Below are 17,147 nucleotides of genomic sequence, written 5' to 3' on the forward strand. Positions count from 1 at the left end.
AACGTCGTGTCCATAGACTTTAAAAAATAAGGTCGTGTCCTTTTATAGTCTATGGTCGTGTCTCTTGCTTTCTTTTGGTCACGTGAAGAGTGAAATATTTATTCTCTCCAGCAGGCGGAGCACGAAACCGCCTAATGGACTGGTTTTTTAAGTGGTGCAAGTAGGTTATCCTTCATTCAAAACATGATTGTTTCCTGTCTTTTTAGTGTAATAAGTTTGATTGGCTTGAATGTATGGTACATCTTTTTACACATGCCTTTTAAGTACGGACATAAAATGGGTTTATAATAGTGATTTTCTTGTTCCTCTGATATCTGATGTATATTGGTTTTGTACCCATTGTTTGGCTCCTGATGAAGGTATAAACTAAAATGTTGAGATTTAATCTAGCATAATGCCGTTTGGATAAATATGAAGTTCATTCAGGGAGAGCCTGTGTGCGGTCACCTCCTTCAGGCTTTATATCATGTAGTGTTAATGACTCAGTACTAACAGTAATATAGCTAATGCATTTCCATGTCAACAGTTGAGTCAACCAATTAAGACCATGTTTCCTACAAGTTTCCTGGGCACTGAGGTGAAGAAGCGTGTATTTCAGAATTTTTTTTTAACCCAATTTTGTGTGAATTCACACATTAGTTTGAATTGTTTGTCCAGAAGAGGTCACTAATCCAAAAGAACAAAACCATCAAACAGCTTACGAAGATTTAATGTACATTTATTCTTACCACGTGGAACATATAGTATAAAGATTTCATACTGAATAAATGATATTCATTGAGCCAAAAAAGGGAAAGGGAGGAATTTACACGTTGTCTTAGCTACATAGTCTGAAATACAAATATGCAGAATCCATGACTGAAGAAAAATTGTCAAATGTGTACTTCATCTAGTTTATTTTGTTGTACCAGGATATAACAGGTTTGAGTTGTGTCTGCTGTACTACGGAGCTGTGGAGAGACCAGAGGCGTGGGTCTAAATCAGCGGGGACTGGAGGTCACAGACCAAACTCATATGTCAGCCTCAATCCCTCACCAAGAACAAGTGTGAGAATAGTGACACAGACAGAGACACACAGAGAAGGAAGTGTAATGTACAACATTATATATACACCACAGCAAAGCTGTATTTGAAGTTGAAAACCAGTCCTAAGAGGCGATTTCTTTTCATAAGGGTATTCATACAATCAAGGGATAAGAGGAGGTAAGGGTGTTGTAGGTTCTTGATACTTTGGGGAAGAAAGCCATTTTGTTTAACACCAAACTAAAATGACCTCAAAACTCTAAAGAGCTGCATCTTCTGCTTCTGTGTGAACCGTGTGTTACAGAATGCTTACACTCAAGAGCAGTACGGTACAGAAAATGTCCTACAATCTACTGCACACTGCACAGGCCTCCCCGGTGAAGGTGTCTATTGACAGCACTTAGTCTACTGTCGGGCTGACTGGTGAAAATCCAACTACAGCAACTATAACCAGTAGGCCACTTGTCAGTCTGCTTCACCTCTGAACGTCAACCAGTTACAGACTCATTGTGTCCTCGAGGGGAGAGCTAGGGCACACTGTGTCTCCCAAACTCACTGTAAACGAGACAGCAACTTTGGTTACAGTTTTTGTTTTTCAGCTATTTATTTATTTATTCATTTATTTATCTTTATTAAAAAGTACTTTTCCCCCCCCAAGTGCAGAACAGTCTCCCAACCGTGGTGCTCTGCTCTGTGTCATCCAGTTGCCATTCATGTTGCAAGTAGTGTCACTTTGTGGGCCTCTCTGGTTTGTAATCCACCACAGCTCAGTGATGACCCTCCTCGAGCAAGGACGGCCTGGGGAGGGCTCAGAGAATGGAGTCCGAAGGATTTTCATAAATTAAAGACAGTCACTTGAACTTTCCTTGCCCTGTTACACACACAAGCCAGGTTTCCAGGGAAGAGGGGATTAGGGATAAAACCCCCATAAAGTGGAGCCACGGCTCCCTACAGCTGTCATGACTGGCCAATCAAAAAGAGTACATCACAGATAACATGAGAAACCAGCGAGTTCATTAGGGGAGACACTGAAAGGTCGAGGAGTCGGGACTCTTGTAGTGTGAACTCTGAGTGGTTCTCCTCCACCTTGGCTAAGGCGTGCAGAGCCCGGGCAGCTCGCCGCATCATGTCCGGGCTTGTGGGCTCGAAGTGCATCCCCTGTAAGTGTAGTAGAGAGCTCTGGCTCTGCTGAAGCTGTGTGGCAGCCAGACTATCCTCTAGGAAGCCCAGCAGGTTGCCCACACTGCCTTTCTGAACAGCGATTGCTCTGGCTGCCACAGTATCACCCTGGGCCAGGTTGGCCAGTAGGACCACGGCCATCTCCCTGCAGACAGCAACCTTCCTGTCTCCAATTAGCCGCACAAGGTTCCCATATAGCTTCTCCAACCGACTGAATGGCGGAGTGGCCAAGATGAGGTCCACATTGTTATCTTGAATGCTTAGCTTGCTTAGCGTCTCCAGGACCAGTCTCTGAGGTGACAAAGCACTGTGGGGGCCGAGGGTGGGAAAGGGGTCCTGGGCCTCTGCTGATGGGCAGACAGCCCAGTGGAGAAGACCATCCAACAGAGGCAAGCAGATGCTCTCTGGGTAAACGGAGAGGTCCAGTTGGCCTGAGATGTTCGCCAAAGTGACCAGTGTGTTCTCCCTCAGGAGCTCCAAGCAATCCCACCACCATTCATCCCTTTGGCCCATTCCCTCGTCCGAGTCCTCATCTTTCTCGTAGGTGAGCGGAGCTTGTTTGCGCTCAGGGTGCCTGTGGTGGAGCAGGATCAGGCGTCCCAGTAGCAACAGTAGCCCTGGATGTTTGGACATCTCGTGGTCATTGCCTGGCACAAAGGAGAGGCTGCGGATTATATTGGAGACACAAATGCAGCGGCGGGCTAAGGAATCCTGCCAGTTAGCCAGTGCAACAAGCGGCCCCTCGTCTTTACTGTGAGGCTCATCCTCCAGGATGGTGCCAGTCTGCTGTGCCTGTTGGGTTAAAACACTGCCGGGGAAAGGAATAGGTCTATTATTCTCCTGGTGACTTTTAGCAACTTTCTCAACTGTCTTTGTCTCAGAATCTGTTTTCCTCTCCTCCTCACTGCTGAGTGAGGAGCTGGCCTTCTCTGAAGAAGATGTCTCCTTTGGCCTTTCTTCTTCATCTTGATTCTTCCTTTTCTCTTCCTCAGCTGGCAAACAATTTTCCAGTGACACTTCTTCTAGGACTCGTCGCTTCAGCAAATTTGAGGGCACAGATACTCGTTCTCGTGGTTCCAAGAAGTCTTTGCGTGGTTCAAAGTGAGTCTGGATGTGGTCTGTTGAGTCTCCGCCTCCAGCGCTCCAATGAAGTAACCCACTGTCAAACTCTTGCAGTTTGCCGTGATTATTTGACTTGCCAGTCGCAAATGGATCTCTCTTTCGTACCACCTTTAGAGGAAACTTGTCAAACTTGCTGGCCTGTTTGGGTCTCTCATTGGCAGCTAAGGATTGCGATGAGCCCATCTGTTCAGATGAAGAACCTTTGCTCTTCCTCTCCTCATCTTCGGTTTTCTCCTCTCGACCCCGAGACTCCGAGCACTGCTCCTGCTCCTCCTCCTCCTTCACACGAGCTGGCCCCTCCGTTTCTCGTTCCTCCTCTTCTTCATCATCTCCTTCCTCTTTTTCCATGTCCTCAGCCCGTTGTTCCTCTTCTTCTGCGCTGTCCCAGTCTTGTTTCAAGGCATCAGGATCAAGTAGTGTCCTCTGGCCAGGGTCTCCCACCTCATACTCCCGAAGAATACCAAAGATTTCAATGAGGCAGCGTCTGAAATACTCAACCACCAACTCTAGTAGGCCAGGCAACTGAAGAAAGAACATAGATATAGAACATATTAGACATGATCACTACGCATAGAGTGCAGTTATAAACCATCATTAAGGGCTCAGTGTTAAGTCTCACCGTGTTGAGATCAAAGGTGGAAATACTGTTGTCATCATACAGGAGAATGTTGATGGTATCTAAGGCCCACGTACTCTCAGCTAATAAACCAGACTTTAATGACATCATAACTCTCCAGGCCTCGGGGGTTCCTAAAAAGCCAAGATGAAAAACACAATTGGTACACTGTAAAACAATTGAGAACAATATAGCTGGACTAAGCAGCATTAGGCAGTGCTGTCAATAATAAAGAAGTTCAATATTCATAATCTTTAGTCATACCGATATCTTTCACTGTGAGTCTCCGACGTGGTTTCAGGACAGGATGTGAAGCTTCTATAGAGCCCGGGGGAAAAGGCATGTCTCGCCTTATTAGAGGCGACTGCACCGGAGGGGGCACTATGTGAGACGCAGGCACTGGAGGGCCAGCCTTCTGCATCTTCATTACTCCGTGCATATAGGGAGATTTACTAGGTGATGTCCTGCTATCCATGGGGCGGGGCATGGAGGCCGGGCTGGACACCTGTGGAATGTGGTTCTGCACACCCTGAAGGGGCTGGTAGTTGGGCTGTACTGAACGAGGCATAGGTTGGCCAGGCCCTGCTGGACCATAAGGAGGCTGCCGCGGGCCCATCTGACCCCCCCACTGTCCATCATGATTCATGCGCTGTTCTGATGACATCATCTCCTCCGAGCGGTTCATGCCAGGGTAGCCGGGTCCCTGGGGTGGGCCCCCAGGGCCACCCTGCCGGCTGGGGTAGTTCTGATAGTTCATGTCTCGCGGTCCCTGCCACATACCTCCCTGAGGTCCCTCAGGGCCTGACTGCATCATCTGAGGGGGCATGTTGGGCTGAGCGTTGGGCCCCGTTGCTACCGGCATACGTTCACGACCAAAGGGAAAGGGAAACTGATTGCCTGGGCCAGGTGGACGGCGATCAGAGCCGGGGTAGGGTCCACTGCCGCTGTACTGATTGTACTCCTGCTGTCCTGAAGAGGGTGCAGAGGTACCTCCTGGCTGTTGCTGCGGTGGTGGTTGCTGTCCACCATGGAAGGGCCCACTGTACTCCGTCTCATGGCGTTTTGATGGAGGATAACCCCCTTCCACAGGACGCTTGTAACTCTACATATCAAAAAGTTCAGAGAGAGAATTATTTCACATCATTTCAGTTCAAAACATGGGTTGAAAACAGTTGCCTCTTGAAAACAAAATCTAATATGTGATAGCAGCTCACTCAAAGACAAAAATATACACTAAATCAAAAAAAAAATGTGTACTGAGAATAGTTAGTGTAGTGCAGATGGATCAATGACCTGTTGTTGTTGTTGTGGGTACATTCCAGGCTGCTGATTGGGGTAGGAGCCTGTAGGGGGCGTTCCCTGTCCAGGATACTGATTACCATAGGAATCATGCCTGCAAACATTATGCATCCTCAGTTTGATCATGAAAATATTATGCATGTCTTAACTCACTGGATTAAGTCATGGCCCACTGTCCTAGACACAGTCAACATTTTGGCTCAGTTTTGAATTTGTGATCAAGGCATCACAAGTTATTTTGTTCAATCTATAACAACATTATTAAATATAAAGGCAAAATGTAAATGCTCAATATAAATACCTGTACTGCTTACTAGTTGGTAAATAACATCAGAAAATTAAAAAAGGGATTCACACATTTCAAATCAACGAAACTGTGCTCACATCACATACAACAAGCCCAAACCAAAGAGCTGTGAAGATTCAAAGAGACAAAATTCTAATGTCAAGATAATAATATCAAAATAATGTTAAAATACATTGTGTCCAACATCATTGTACAACAACAGGATGAAATGGTTGTCTTTTGACGCACTGAAGAACTGAACTGAAAGCAACGTGTTTCTTTTATATGAAGATTTAGTAGTTTCCATTGACAGTAGCTTTAAAACCAAGAAGCTTCGCAAATAAGTGCACTGACCGTGGCTGCTGTGGTGGGAAGCGATTTGGCGAATACATCCCTGTGTCGGCATTGGCAGGTATCATAGGGTTTGGCTGAGGAGCACCAGATCCCATGTTGCCCTCTGGGCCCATTCCTTGCTCCGATCTGAGAAAACCAGAACAATACACGTGGTGTACACAAGTGTTTTTCTCTGCATATTTTGCTACACACAGAATACAAATTATGTTAGAAGCTCAAAAAAAAATAAAAAACAAACAAGGTTACGATCACAACAACAATCTAAATACTTTGGTTGCGATTTATAATTCAGAGCAGCACAAATTCAGCGCATGACACTTCTATCAGAAAGACATAGGTGCCCTCATGTCAGTGAGCAACATTACAAAGTAAAATGAATAATAATAAATGAATAAATAATAGAACAATACAAACAATGTCGAGTAAAGTGGACTCACAGGATGGGCAGAGACATGAAAGCAACGTGATGCACAGTCCAGCCTTATCTTTTCTTCACAAAATCGCAAAATTTTTCAGATGTGCTTGACTGAATTTGAAGTTAGTATTTGGTTCTGGTTTCCATTTAAAAAACCTTGTCCATCCCTGACAGTACATCATCCACTCAAAGCACAGTTGAATGTGTAAGAGCCTGAATGCATTTCTTGACATTAAAATAAACAAATTGAGCCTTAGAGATACTTTTCCTGACCTGCACAGGAACTTTGATGTGGTGTGACTGAACATAAAAATAGCTGCTGGTTATTTTTTAGCAATGTTCAATGACCTTGAAAAATGCCATCTTCCATTCAATGATTCTTACCTCCTGTCGTAGCCTGGTCCATAGGGAAACTGCTGTCTGGGCCCCATTGGCATCGTGCCCATGGCCCCAGGTGGTCCTCTGTTAAACGGAGGCTGCTGCGGTTGCTGCTGCTGTGGCGGTTGCTGCTGCTGTTGGTCACCCACCCCGCTGTTCGGGCCCTGGTTAGCAGGTAGAAAGTGCTCCCCGACTGGAAATGCATTCAGAATTAAAGCCCATTAAAAATCTGATTAACTGAACGGGTAATTACGTAAGTACATTAGTTTTTAGAATAACATGATCCATTCAGCCCTTGTCCATTCAGTGTGCCCACCTTTCCGCATGTTACCAAAGGGGTCCTTGTTGGGTTCGTAGGTGCCCATGCGCCCTTGCATGTCTGGTGTGTTCATGCCAGCCTGATAGGCAGAGTTGGGCGTCATGTTCTTCCTGGGGAAAGCAGGGTCACTTCCTTCAGAGAAGGGGTCCTGCAGGTTAACGCTGCTCCTAGAGAGAAGCAGGGGTGAAGGGGAGGGTAAATGAGGAGATAAGTGGGAGGGACAGAAGAAAAGAAAAATAAATTAGTTTCTCTAATCAAAATGTATTTTACAGCCTAGAATCAAATGGCCAAAGGTCAGAGGTGTTTAACAAGAGTCACCTGGACCCCGGTGGCATGGGGGGCATCTGGGTATGAGGAGTGGAGGCTGGGGTGGGAGGTTTCAGGTCCCCCCCTTCAGCCATGGAGCTGCTAGTGGACTGCGGTGTCTGAGGACCCTGCAGAGAGCCTGACCCAGCTGTGGAGCAGAGGGACGCTTCAGTTCGAAATAAGAGAGGAGCAGACAGACACGGTACATGACTTTAATAACACTCAAACACTGCAAGTTATGTATGTTGGTTGGTTTTAAAGTGCATGAATGCGGGTTACTGAATTGGAACTGCACTGAAACACATGTTCAATTGAAAAGATGGCTTGACTACGGCTCTAACCTGGAGAGGGTGGCTGGACCTTAGCAGCTTGGTTCTTTTTGTTGTCTGTAAAAATCTCAGGAGGAGGGTCCTCACCACGCTCAATTTTGCACTCAAAGGCATACAGACACTGGATGTACTGTTTCTTCAAAGAACTGGCAGCACTGCTGGATGTGCCCACATTCAGGGAAGTGGCCAGATCACGCCATTTCTTATTCTTACTCACCTGGGAGACGCACAAAGAAGAAATATTTAGAATGGAGATTACAATTGGGGGAAGGCAATAAATTAACTCATTTTATTATTGTACTGTATATAAATGCCACATTAACCTGTGCCATGCTTCCGATCTCTTTGACTGACATATACAGACGGAAGAGGTCGAGGGGTTTGCGTCCTACAGCGGGCAGGTTGGTCATGCCCATGGCTTTCTCTTCAATGAAGGCCAAATAACGGTCCACCCACATCTTCCTGTCCGGCTCTGGTCCTAACTCATACAGACGGGTTATCTTTTCATTGGTTGTGGTGGAAGAGTTGGACTTCTGTATTGTGCAAGAGAAACAAAAACATTTTTTAAAAACAGAGTGCAACTTTTACAGATGCACGAACAGAAGACCTTTGACTTTCAAAGTATTTCAAAAGTACTGTTGTTACAATATGTACTAGACAGGTTACCTTAGATTTGGGCTCGGGCTTGGGCGTTCCACTCCCATCTACTTTGTTATTCATCTTATTGTTCACCTCTGGACTGGGGGCCATACCTAGACACAATGATGGGAATTGCAATTAGCTGTTAAAATTGCCACCAAAAAGAGAATAGGCGCAGTCATCCATACAACTTACCACTTGAGTTATTGGCCATGTTTGGCCCCATAGGAAAAGGTGATCCACCTTGAGTGTTCATCATTCCAGGCATGTTGTTCATGGGAGGGCCATAGGGTGGGCCGGAGCCTATCATGCCTGGAGACATGTTGGGGTAACCAGGCATCCTGGACAGAACGGAAAATAAATGAGCATCTCGTATTCATAAAAATGACAAAGTATGGTACCTCATATTTAAGCATAAGTGAGAAGACAATCGGAAGCCTTGTGTGAGGGAAATAAAGGTCGGCACTTGAGGATCGATGATAAACCAACCTGTTGTGCATGGAGTTGGTGGCAGGGTGCTGCATGGCTGCGGGGTCCTGGGGCTTTCTGTTCATGCCTGGAGGAGGACACATTCCTGAGCCTACCTGGGGTGGCATGTTGCCCATGTTAGGAGGGATGTTTGGACCCATGTTGGGCCCCATATTTGGACCCATATTGGGGCCGTAGGGACGTGCCCCCATTTGATTTGGAGGCATCCTTCCTGGGGGCATGCCAGAATATGGCGGCCCCGCACCCTGTCCTGCCATGGAGTTCATTGGACCTATGCCTGGCCCAGTGTAGTTTGCGTTGGGCATGTTGCCATAGCCCGGTTGACGGGGATAACCTAAGGATGACATTATAACAAAACATAATCAGGTAAAGAAATCCCTTGGCCGTTTTTGTATACTGGTCTGTAAAAATCGCTGAGAAGTTTATTTGCGTTCAACATTAAAATTGAATTGTTATAGCTATGACAGAGTATTTTCCTTAAGAGCTGTGTGAGGCAGACTTTTTCCCTACAGTGTGCTAGCAGAGAGAGCTATGCACCCTGAGCAACAAGCCTTCGTCACAGTCTCAGCTCTACTGACAGGAGGCTCTGCTACGTCAGCTGACTCTCTGACTCTGTTGCAGCTATTTATAGCTGTGAAGCAGAGGGAGGGACCAACGATAGCATGGTATTCCTATGAGGCAGGGGAGATATATTCCATAGGATTGTCTAATGGGAAATGCACATGAGAAAACTTCATGAATAGATAGAAAATGAAGTGGAAAACCTGTAGAAATGACAACTTAAGCCTTACAAATTCCACCTCTAAAGGCCATTTTACAATTGATCTTTTTACAACATCAGGACATAATTTCCAAACTAAATAAAGCTCTTTCTTCAAGTATAACCACCAAGAGACAATTTGAAAGTTCACACCTTGGGGGCCATATTGTCCTCCCTGCTGTCCATAGCCACCCATGGAGTTGTTCTGCTGATATGGACCCATCCCAGGATGCATCTGTCCCCCTGAAGACTGGCGTGGCGACAGTGCAGAGGCTGACTGGGGGGAGCCATAAGGCATCTGAGGGTTTCTCTGCATAAACCCTGAAAGAGGGCAGAGGAAGGAGACAGTGCTCAGACACCGATGCTACGGCAAAAACTCTTGACATATTAATCCATGACCACTTTGCATTTAGACTGCAGCATACCTCTGTCCTGGGCCATAGGAGACTGGCTCATTGCAGGGTGTAGACTCCCATCTGACTGCACACTTGATGGCCTGGGAGGCATCTGGGTCACTAAACAATAGTGTATAAGTTAACTTAGTGTGAGCTTAAAAAAAAAAAAAAAAGTTTCAAGCCATTGGGGTTATAATGTAGCTACCATGGTTATTCCGATTCCGATTTCCAATTCTCGCTAAAGAATGTGTATCCCATTAGCTCCTTGCCAGGCACCATTTTGAATACAAAGTTAAGTAGTATTTATGTTCTAAAGATGTATTTGGCCTAAAAAGGTTTTTAAAAAAAGTGTCTATCAATTTTATGGGTGGACAAAAACGCATGACATGAAACATGAAAGCATGTCACAATATCAAACCTTTGCAAAATACCATTTGAGAAATGTAGTTACGCCGATAAGAAAACCAAGCAACACAAATATGGTATTGGTATTTGCATTATAGCTTCAAAAAAAAGTTTTAAAAAGAAGAGTGCATGCTATCGTCAGTGTGTGGAACTATGTTCTTCTAACTTAAAGACATTTAAAAGTTTTGTTCTTGTTAGTGCTCTCCATCAAATATGTAGACAGAATTTGAGAATGTAATGATAGAATTTAGGTTGCTATGAGGTGCATTTGTCTCTTGTAATGCAAAATCAACACTTAAAAGGTTGTCAAAATTATGCTACAGATCATATGTCTCATTTCAGTGTGTGAGGGATCAGCCTACCTGGCATGTTGGCGGGCGACAGCGGTCCTGTGCGGGGTGTGCTAGCGCTGGCAGGGGAGCCAGCTGGCGAAGGTGAAGGCCCTCGGATGCCTGGCAGGTGGGGAGACGTGTGAGGAGAGAAGGGCGACTGAGCCTGGTTACTCTGCTCCCCCTGGCTGCTCGACACACCTGACGTGCTCACACCGGGACTCAGAGCACCCTCTGCACCTGTAGGCAGGTCATCGATGGACCCTGACAGGTCCTGAAAACGCGTACAGGAAAAGCAACAAACATGGTATATTAAAGAAAAAGTGAAAATTACAATTTACAATTTCAGAAGATTCAGCTCTTGTCCATTTTGACACAGTCTGTATTTTTTATTTATTTATTTTTTACAGATGAAGCATGCATTTTTTTAGTACTGTAATGTTTATTTCATACGCTGACTGTAGTATTAGCATGTTGCAATTCCTTCTGTTTAGCTACGCCTGGCACACATACAAATAAATCTCACACACACACACCTAGAGGCCCTTGTCCTTATTTATCTTTTTCAAAGGGAAAAAAAAGCATTAGTGCCAGGGGTTGTCATGGTTACCAAGGTTTGTAGGATGCGAGCTGAGTCAGCATGTAGCAGCAGTCTTGCCATGTGATTTCAATACACAAACAAGCTCACTTGTATTCATCTTAGATTCACCCATTTACACTCAACAACCACTAACGCGCAGCAGAAGCACACAAAGTCTAAAATCATCAAGGGACGGAAAGGACAACAACGTGCAGGAATTTTAAATATTGTCATATATTTATAGTTACAAGTATAATTAATATAAATTAATATGTCCTGTGTAATAAAAACTACAAGACACAAATAGAAACTAGCCCGCTTACACGAGGATGAAAAGCAAAACTGACCGGAAGGCTGGAGGGGCGGCCTTGACTGTCCTCTGGGCCAGTTTTAGGCTGGGTGGATGGAGGGGCGCTGGATTGAAATGAGTCCTGGGATACCTCCTTAAAGACATCAGAACACATGCTTATGTATACTACAAGAGTTAGAGGAAAGCATGCATGTGAACACAGTAAGATAATTAAGTATGAAGACTATGATCCTAGACAGAGGGTAGTACCTGCTGTTGTGGAGGAGGAAAGCGCTGATAAGGTGACTGTTGTGCTTGCTGCTGTTGCGGCTGCTGGGGGTTCTGCGGGTATGCTGCAGGCTGGCCCTGTGGGTGTTGGCTGTGTCCCGGTGGCTGCTGTGGAGGCTGAGACTGTGCCTGCTGTTGCTGCGAGGGGGGCTGCTGAGGCCCCTGTGTGGATCCTGGGTAGTTGGACTGGCCCTGTGGTCCAGCGGGTTCCTGGGAACTTGGCGGCTGTGGGGCCTGACTGGGAGGACCCTGCTGCTGGGCGTAGAGAGACTGGCCAGATTGTGGGGCTGAGGTTTGGGAATAAGGGGGCTGAGACTGTGGAGGCCCTTGGGATGGGCCTGGCAGTTGCCCCTGGGACTGTGGGGGCATGTGGGGCTGCTGATAGGGTTGTGCTCCCTGGTTGTGTGGCGCAGACGTCGGCGGAGGGTGGGTTTGCCCTGGGTAAGGTGTCTGGCCACCCGGTTGCACTGATGGGGGCTGGGAGTAGGGGGTTTGCTGCTGGCTTGGGTGAGGAGCCTGGCCAGGCTGGCTGTAATATGGTGCCTGGCCCTGAGAGCCATAGCCTCCTGGTCCCTGCTGGCCATAAGATCCCATCTACACAGATTACACAAACACATAAGACTTGAAAAACGACTGGGTAAAAAGCAATGATACTGAGAGAATTAAGACGCTGAGGACTTATTTCTGAATAAGATAAATCATGTGAAATACCTGTGGACCATACGACATGCTACCCATGCTTCCAGGGTTACGTCCTTGCATTCCCACTGGGAATCGCTGAGGACCTGGAGGGCCATAACCCTGGCCAGGGTAACCGGGCCCCTGTTGTGAACCTGTGGGAGGCCCCTGCGGCGCCTGCTGATTGTATGGACTGCCTGCTCCGTATGGTTGACCTCTCATTTTTGCCATTGGGTCAATAGGACCAGGTGGCTGGGCATGGTAAGAACACAAGAAAATACATTAAGTAAACAACGAAACTGCATAGGATAAATTTAAATAGCAAGTGCTACAACTTACATGCTGTTATACAAGTTAATTGACCATCACAGTGTGTCCATAAAATACCTTTCTGCAATGTGTAACTTTCGCAGAACTAAAAGTGTAAAAACAAACTTTGATGAATGAAGAAATTGTACTTTTTTCACCTTATTTCCCACGGTCATTACCCTGATTTTTTTTTCACCTTAGTTTGCCATAGTTTCGGAAGTCAACAGAGCTATATATATCTACTTTCAAATGGAGGGCAGGCTGCCCAATCTTAAACATATCCCAGCTGTGCTCCTGTTTTGAGCCTGGTCCAAGTAGTTTTTTCCCCCCCCCAGAGAAGGCAGTTTGGCTCTGGATGAATGACACCAGAAATGAACGAAGTACTACCTTCACAACAGCAGGAGAGAGTGAAAAAAAATGCACAACAGGATCCAATTAATATCTCACCTCCACCAAAAATATTTAGCATTCAAAAGGTTGGGAATTTAAAAAAAATTTCAATGACTATTATCCACTAGAAAACTGAAAGTATCACCTTCCATTACATGAAGTGAATTCCCACATGTGAACTTTGCTGAGAAGAGTGTCCTCAGCTTAACAATGGCCCTTTACAAATAGCAGGAAAAATGCCTTATGTGACATTTTGCAGATCCAAGATAATGAAGTGAAATAAATAAGAGCAGCACATGGCTAATCTGCATAAGACAGAGAGGAAACTCCCTTGGCCAGTGAGAGATGGTGGACTGCCTTCTGATTGGCTTGGGGGGAGGATTGGGGGAATTCTTTGCAGTCACACAGTCAAACTTCTGTAGCATGCCAGATACAGCAGCAACACACACACTTACAGTACACACACACATATCCTCATAAGCAGGGGTCAAATTTGCCTTTTGCTACTGTCTAATGAGTTATAATACAGAGATGTTTATCAGTTAATAATTTGCTTATGTAGGTAACACCAAAGATTACAAATAAGGTGGTATGTAAATCAAAAAACAAGAAAACCGTAATGATAGATAAAAGGTAAACAGACACTACCTATCACACGCAGGGTGTAGTTGAACATAACTGTTCATAAACTAGCAATCAAGCTACAAAGTATAGGACAGGACTGGTTCTTTGATGATAAACCATGCTGCATGCATGTTAGAACTAACAGCTAATAAGGGTTTTTTTCTCATTTTTGGAAATATTTGCCAAAAGATCAAATAAAAAATATAAAACCATATATTATCCATGTCCCAATTATTCCAACACTACACGTTTTGTTGAAAGTGGAGCAGAGAAGAGGAGTGAAACAGCAATACCTCTGGTGATCCTGTAATGAATAAATGCTGCGTGTTCTTATCAGCAACTGTTGCCTTGCAGCACATGTAATTAGAAATGGCCATGAGCAGCGGATGAGGAGCCAATCAGATTTCAGCTAGCATGTCAACCAAAGACCAACTATCTCCTGGCTTTGACAGCAGGATTTTACCTCCACAATTCAAATCCCAGTGCAAACTGCAATCTGCAGTCACTCATTCATGGCTGAGCTGACTGTTTACAGACAACATGCATGGGAAGCCCAGTAGCTTTTCAGCACAGGGAAATTCATGTAATAAATATTTAATCAAAATGTAATAATGTACATCCTACCCTGACATCTTACATGACATTGTAAGTGATTTAAACTGAACCTACACGAGCCATTTAACTAACCGTGAAAGGCTGATTCGGCATGCAACACATTCCTTCCGTCGTAGCCACAAAATTACAGCTTATCGGGCAGAAAAACATTAAACGTGACTGTATAAGCAACTATCACAAACTAATGTGTGTGTGTTAACAAGTTACTCTATACAAACCTGCATAATTAGACACATTTATAACATAATACATAGTAAATTCAAAGTATAATACGCGTAGAGAAGCTATCAGAGAAAAAACGAGCCGCTGCTCTTCGGTGAGCATTTTCGCCCCTTTTTAACGTCGGGCCTTCTTGGCTCTCTCAACGTCCTTACATCGTTTCAACAACTTATATTTTCTTCAACCGGCACTCTTGTATTGATACAAACCTTTATCGATATATTAAAAACAAGAATTACTTAACGACCTAGTGTAAAGGAAAAAACACATGAGAGGCAGCCATTTTAGAGTCTTTGCGAACTAGTAGCAGACAATGGCTGGCCTGCTACGTTGTGAACTAGCTAGGAGGAGGGAAGGAGACGTGCTAAAGCCCACATCATGTGCTTGTAATAATGTAACTTTACCTGGTTTCTAACTAGCGGCTGCCCGGCACTTCCCGGGCTCATAGGCGACGGGTGATGGCTTCTTTGTTGCCAACCCGGATTGCTCCCTCCATACAGACCGCTACTGCCCATGTCTGCTGGTCCCTTATTAGCTCCTTCTTGGCTACTGTAGTCGTTAGACGGGTAGTTTGGATAACCCCGCGTTGCGCTGGGGGAGGTTAGGAGCTTGTTGAGTGTCGGTGTGGATGTAGGTTGTGGGTTTCCAATATTATATCTCTGGTTACTGTAAGATCCAGCCATCGCCGTGGGTCCTCCTGCTGGTGGCTGCTGCTTAACGTTAGCTGGCTGCCCCCCAGCTGTCGGCGCCTGGGTACTGCGAGGAGAGTTCATGGCGTATGCTTGGCCGGGATATGGAGTCCTGTTCGGGAATGGGTTGTAATTGTTAAACTGGTGGTTTGAAAAGCCATGCTCGTGTGAATTAGGTTGATATGGGTCCATCATGTTGCTCGACTGCACGACCGGACCCGCAGCAGCTGCCATGCCAGGGCTTTGTTGTCCGCCATGTTGATGAAAAGGGGCCCGACCGTAGTGCTGACTATATCCGTACGAAGGTGGCGGAAACGCCGTGCCGTGGTGATGCACCAACCCGGGATGGTTATTTCCCTCCGGTCCGACAGAGTCATTCTGGTTATTATTGTTAGCCCTGGGCGGGTTCCCATTCCCGTTCTTCATCTCAGGTTCCCCTCCTCCCCCTGCATTTCCACCGTCGGCCCCGTCCTGCAGATCTCCCCGGCCCGGCGATCCGCTGTCCAAGCCCGGCTGCTTTTTGTCTGACTGCTTCTCCCCCGGTACCGACTCCTCCTTGTTGTCTCGATCCGGTTTTTTGAGTTCGGAAGGCGGGCTAGTGTTAAGAGTGGCGGCGCTGGCGACCTGAGCGGCCATGATATACCCCCCCACCTCTCTCTCCCTCTCTCGGCGAGTCAGTCACAATCAAAAGCTAGCATTGAATATAAATAATTGTTTATAACCATTTATCCTTGTGCCGATTCATTCCCACCCCTTATACCGGACCGAATCCGGCTGCCATCCCGGTTCCGGTTCCGTAAATGGGTTAGAAATATGATGGAAGCTCCATACAATGCGTTAAAAAGCGACAGAAATTGTTGTGGGAGTTGTGTTACTGAGCCCGGGTAGAGGCAGGGAGCAAACCCAACCAACACGAGGCTCCGCTAGATACAGCCATTTTACTGAGCCGCACAGATGGCTGCAAAACATGGACTGGAGACCCCAATGCGGACTGGACTTTTTCTTACAGTCACATTGTCTTTCCCCCCCCATAGATGGAATATTTTCTCCACATGAAAAGTGGTGAGAGTCTAATGTCCACACAACTCACTAATATTGTGTTACCAACATATAAGAACTATATACTTTTAAACAACCGACGATGAGGTTTTGTATTACAAAACATATGGTGAATTTCATGAGTGATCAGTGCTGGGGGGAACTAATTAATTCATGAAATATATAATTTTTCAAGTACATGTGTGTTTGCACATATGTGAGTGTCACAGCTGCAAGTGTAAAGAGCTGTACTGCACACACTGTAAGATATACAGAAACTAGTACATTTAGCCTAGCTTGCACACATTCACACTTACTTGGAAAAAAGGAGTAGTAATAGTCATATTTATATATTCAGCTCAGAAATCTGCCTTTGGACACAGTTGTTTTTAGTTAATTCCCACCAGTGTTTCTAAGTGGCATTTAGGCAAGCAAAGGCAACACACAGGTTTTTCCAGAGTAGAAGGAGGAAGCCTTGCAGCAAACGAGACTACCAATGCACATTCCCTCTTATTCCCTCCCCTGCCTGCCTGCCTGCTCTGCTCTCCTCTACCACCCCCTCTCCTCTCTGTCTGTCTCTCACTCCAGCAGAAACACTCCTCTGCTGAGTGTGGGGGGATGGGTACACACACACACAGTCTCCAGCTCTCTCTCACCCTTCGCCGTACAGAAAAAAACCCAAACCTTATCTACCAGACAGAGGATGCATGAACAGTTTCAAAGTCTCCCAACAATTAGAAAAATGGAGCATGTGTCCCCCTCCTCTCCTTGGTCAAATGAAGCAG

The 17,147-nt window shown here is 45.7% G+C and overlaps 1 protein-coding gene across 7 annotated transcripts; it reads right to left on the reverse strand.

The window, feature by feature from the left end:
• Positions 1-701: 701 nt before the first annotated feature.
• Positions 702-15,960, reverse strand: arid1aa (AT rich interactive domain 1Aa (SWI-like)). 7 transcript variants are annotated; one of them, XM_031298750.2, is made up of 20 exons: positions 15,040-15,960; positions 12,512-12,730; positions 11,783-12,394; positions 11,547-11,666; positions 10,677-10,917; positions 9,940-10,029; positions 9,668-9,835; positions 8,755-9,088; positions 8,461-8,606; positions 8,293-8,378; positions 7,950-8,159; positions 7,639-7,843; positions 7,310-7,463; positions 6,989-7,158; positions 6,679-6,865; positions 5,880-6,005; positions 5,239-5,333; positions 4,205-5,044; positions 3,944-4,074; positions 702-3,846 (listed from the first exon to the last, which is right to left on the reverse strand). In XM_031298750.2, the coding sequence occupies exons 1-20, from the start codon at positions 15,958-15,960 to the stop codon at positions 1,981-1,983; spliced, it is 6,921 nt and encodes a 2,306-aa protein (XP_031154610.1). In that variant the 3' UTR covers positions 702-1,980. The 7 variants fall into 7 exon arrangements, with proteins under 7 accessions (XP_031154610.1, XP_031154609.1, XP_031154616.1 ...); XM_031298749.2 differs by having other exon boundaries at positions 4,205-5,042; positions 5,234-5,333; XM_031298756.2 differs by having other exon boundaries at positions 1,981-3,846; positions 4,205-5,042; positions 5,234-5,333; positions 7,310-7,445; positions 11,571-11,666.
• Between the last annotated feature and the right edge of the window lie 1,187 nt (positions 15,961-17,147).

The sequence above is a fragment of the Sander lucioperca genome, chromosome 10 (assembly GCF_008315115.2).
Source record: "Sander lucioperca isolate FBNREF2018 chromosome 10, SLUC_FBN_1.2, whole genome shotgun sequence".
Lineage (NCBI taxonomy): Eukaryota > Metazoa > Chordata > Actinopteri > Perciformes > Percidae > Sander > Sander lucioperca.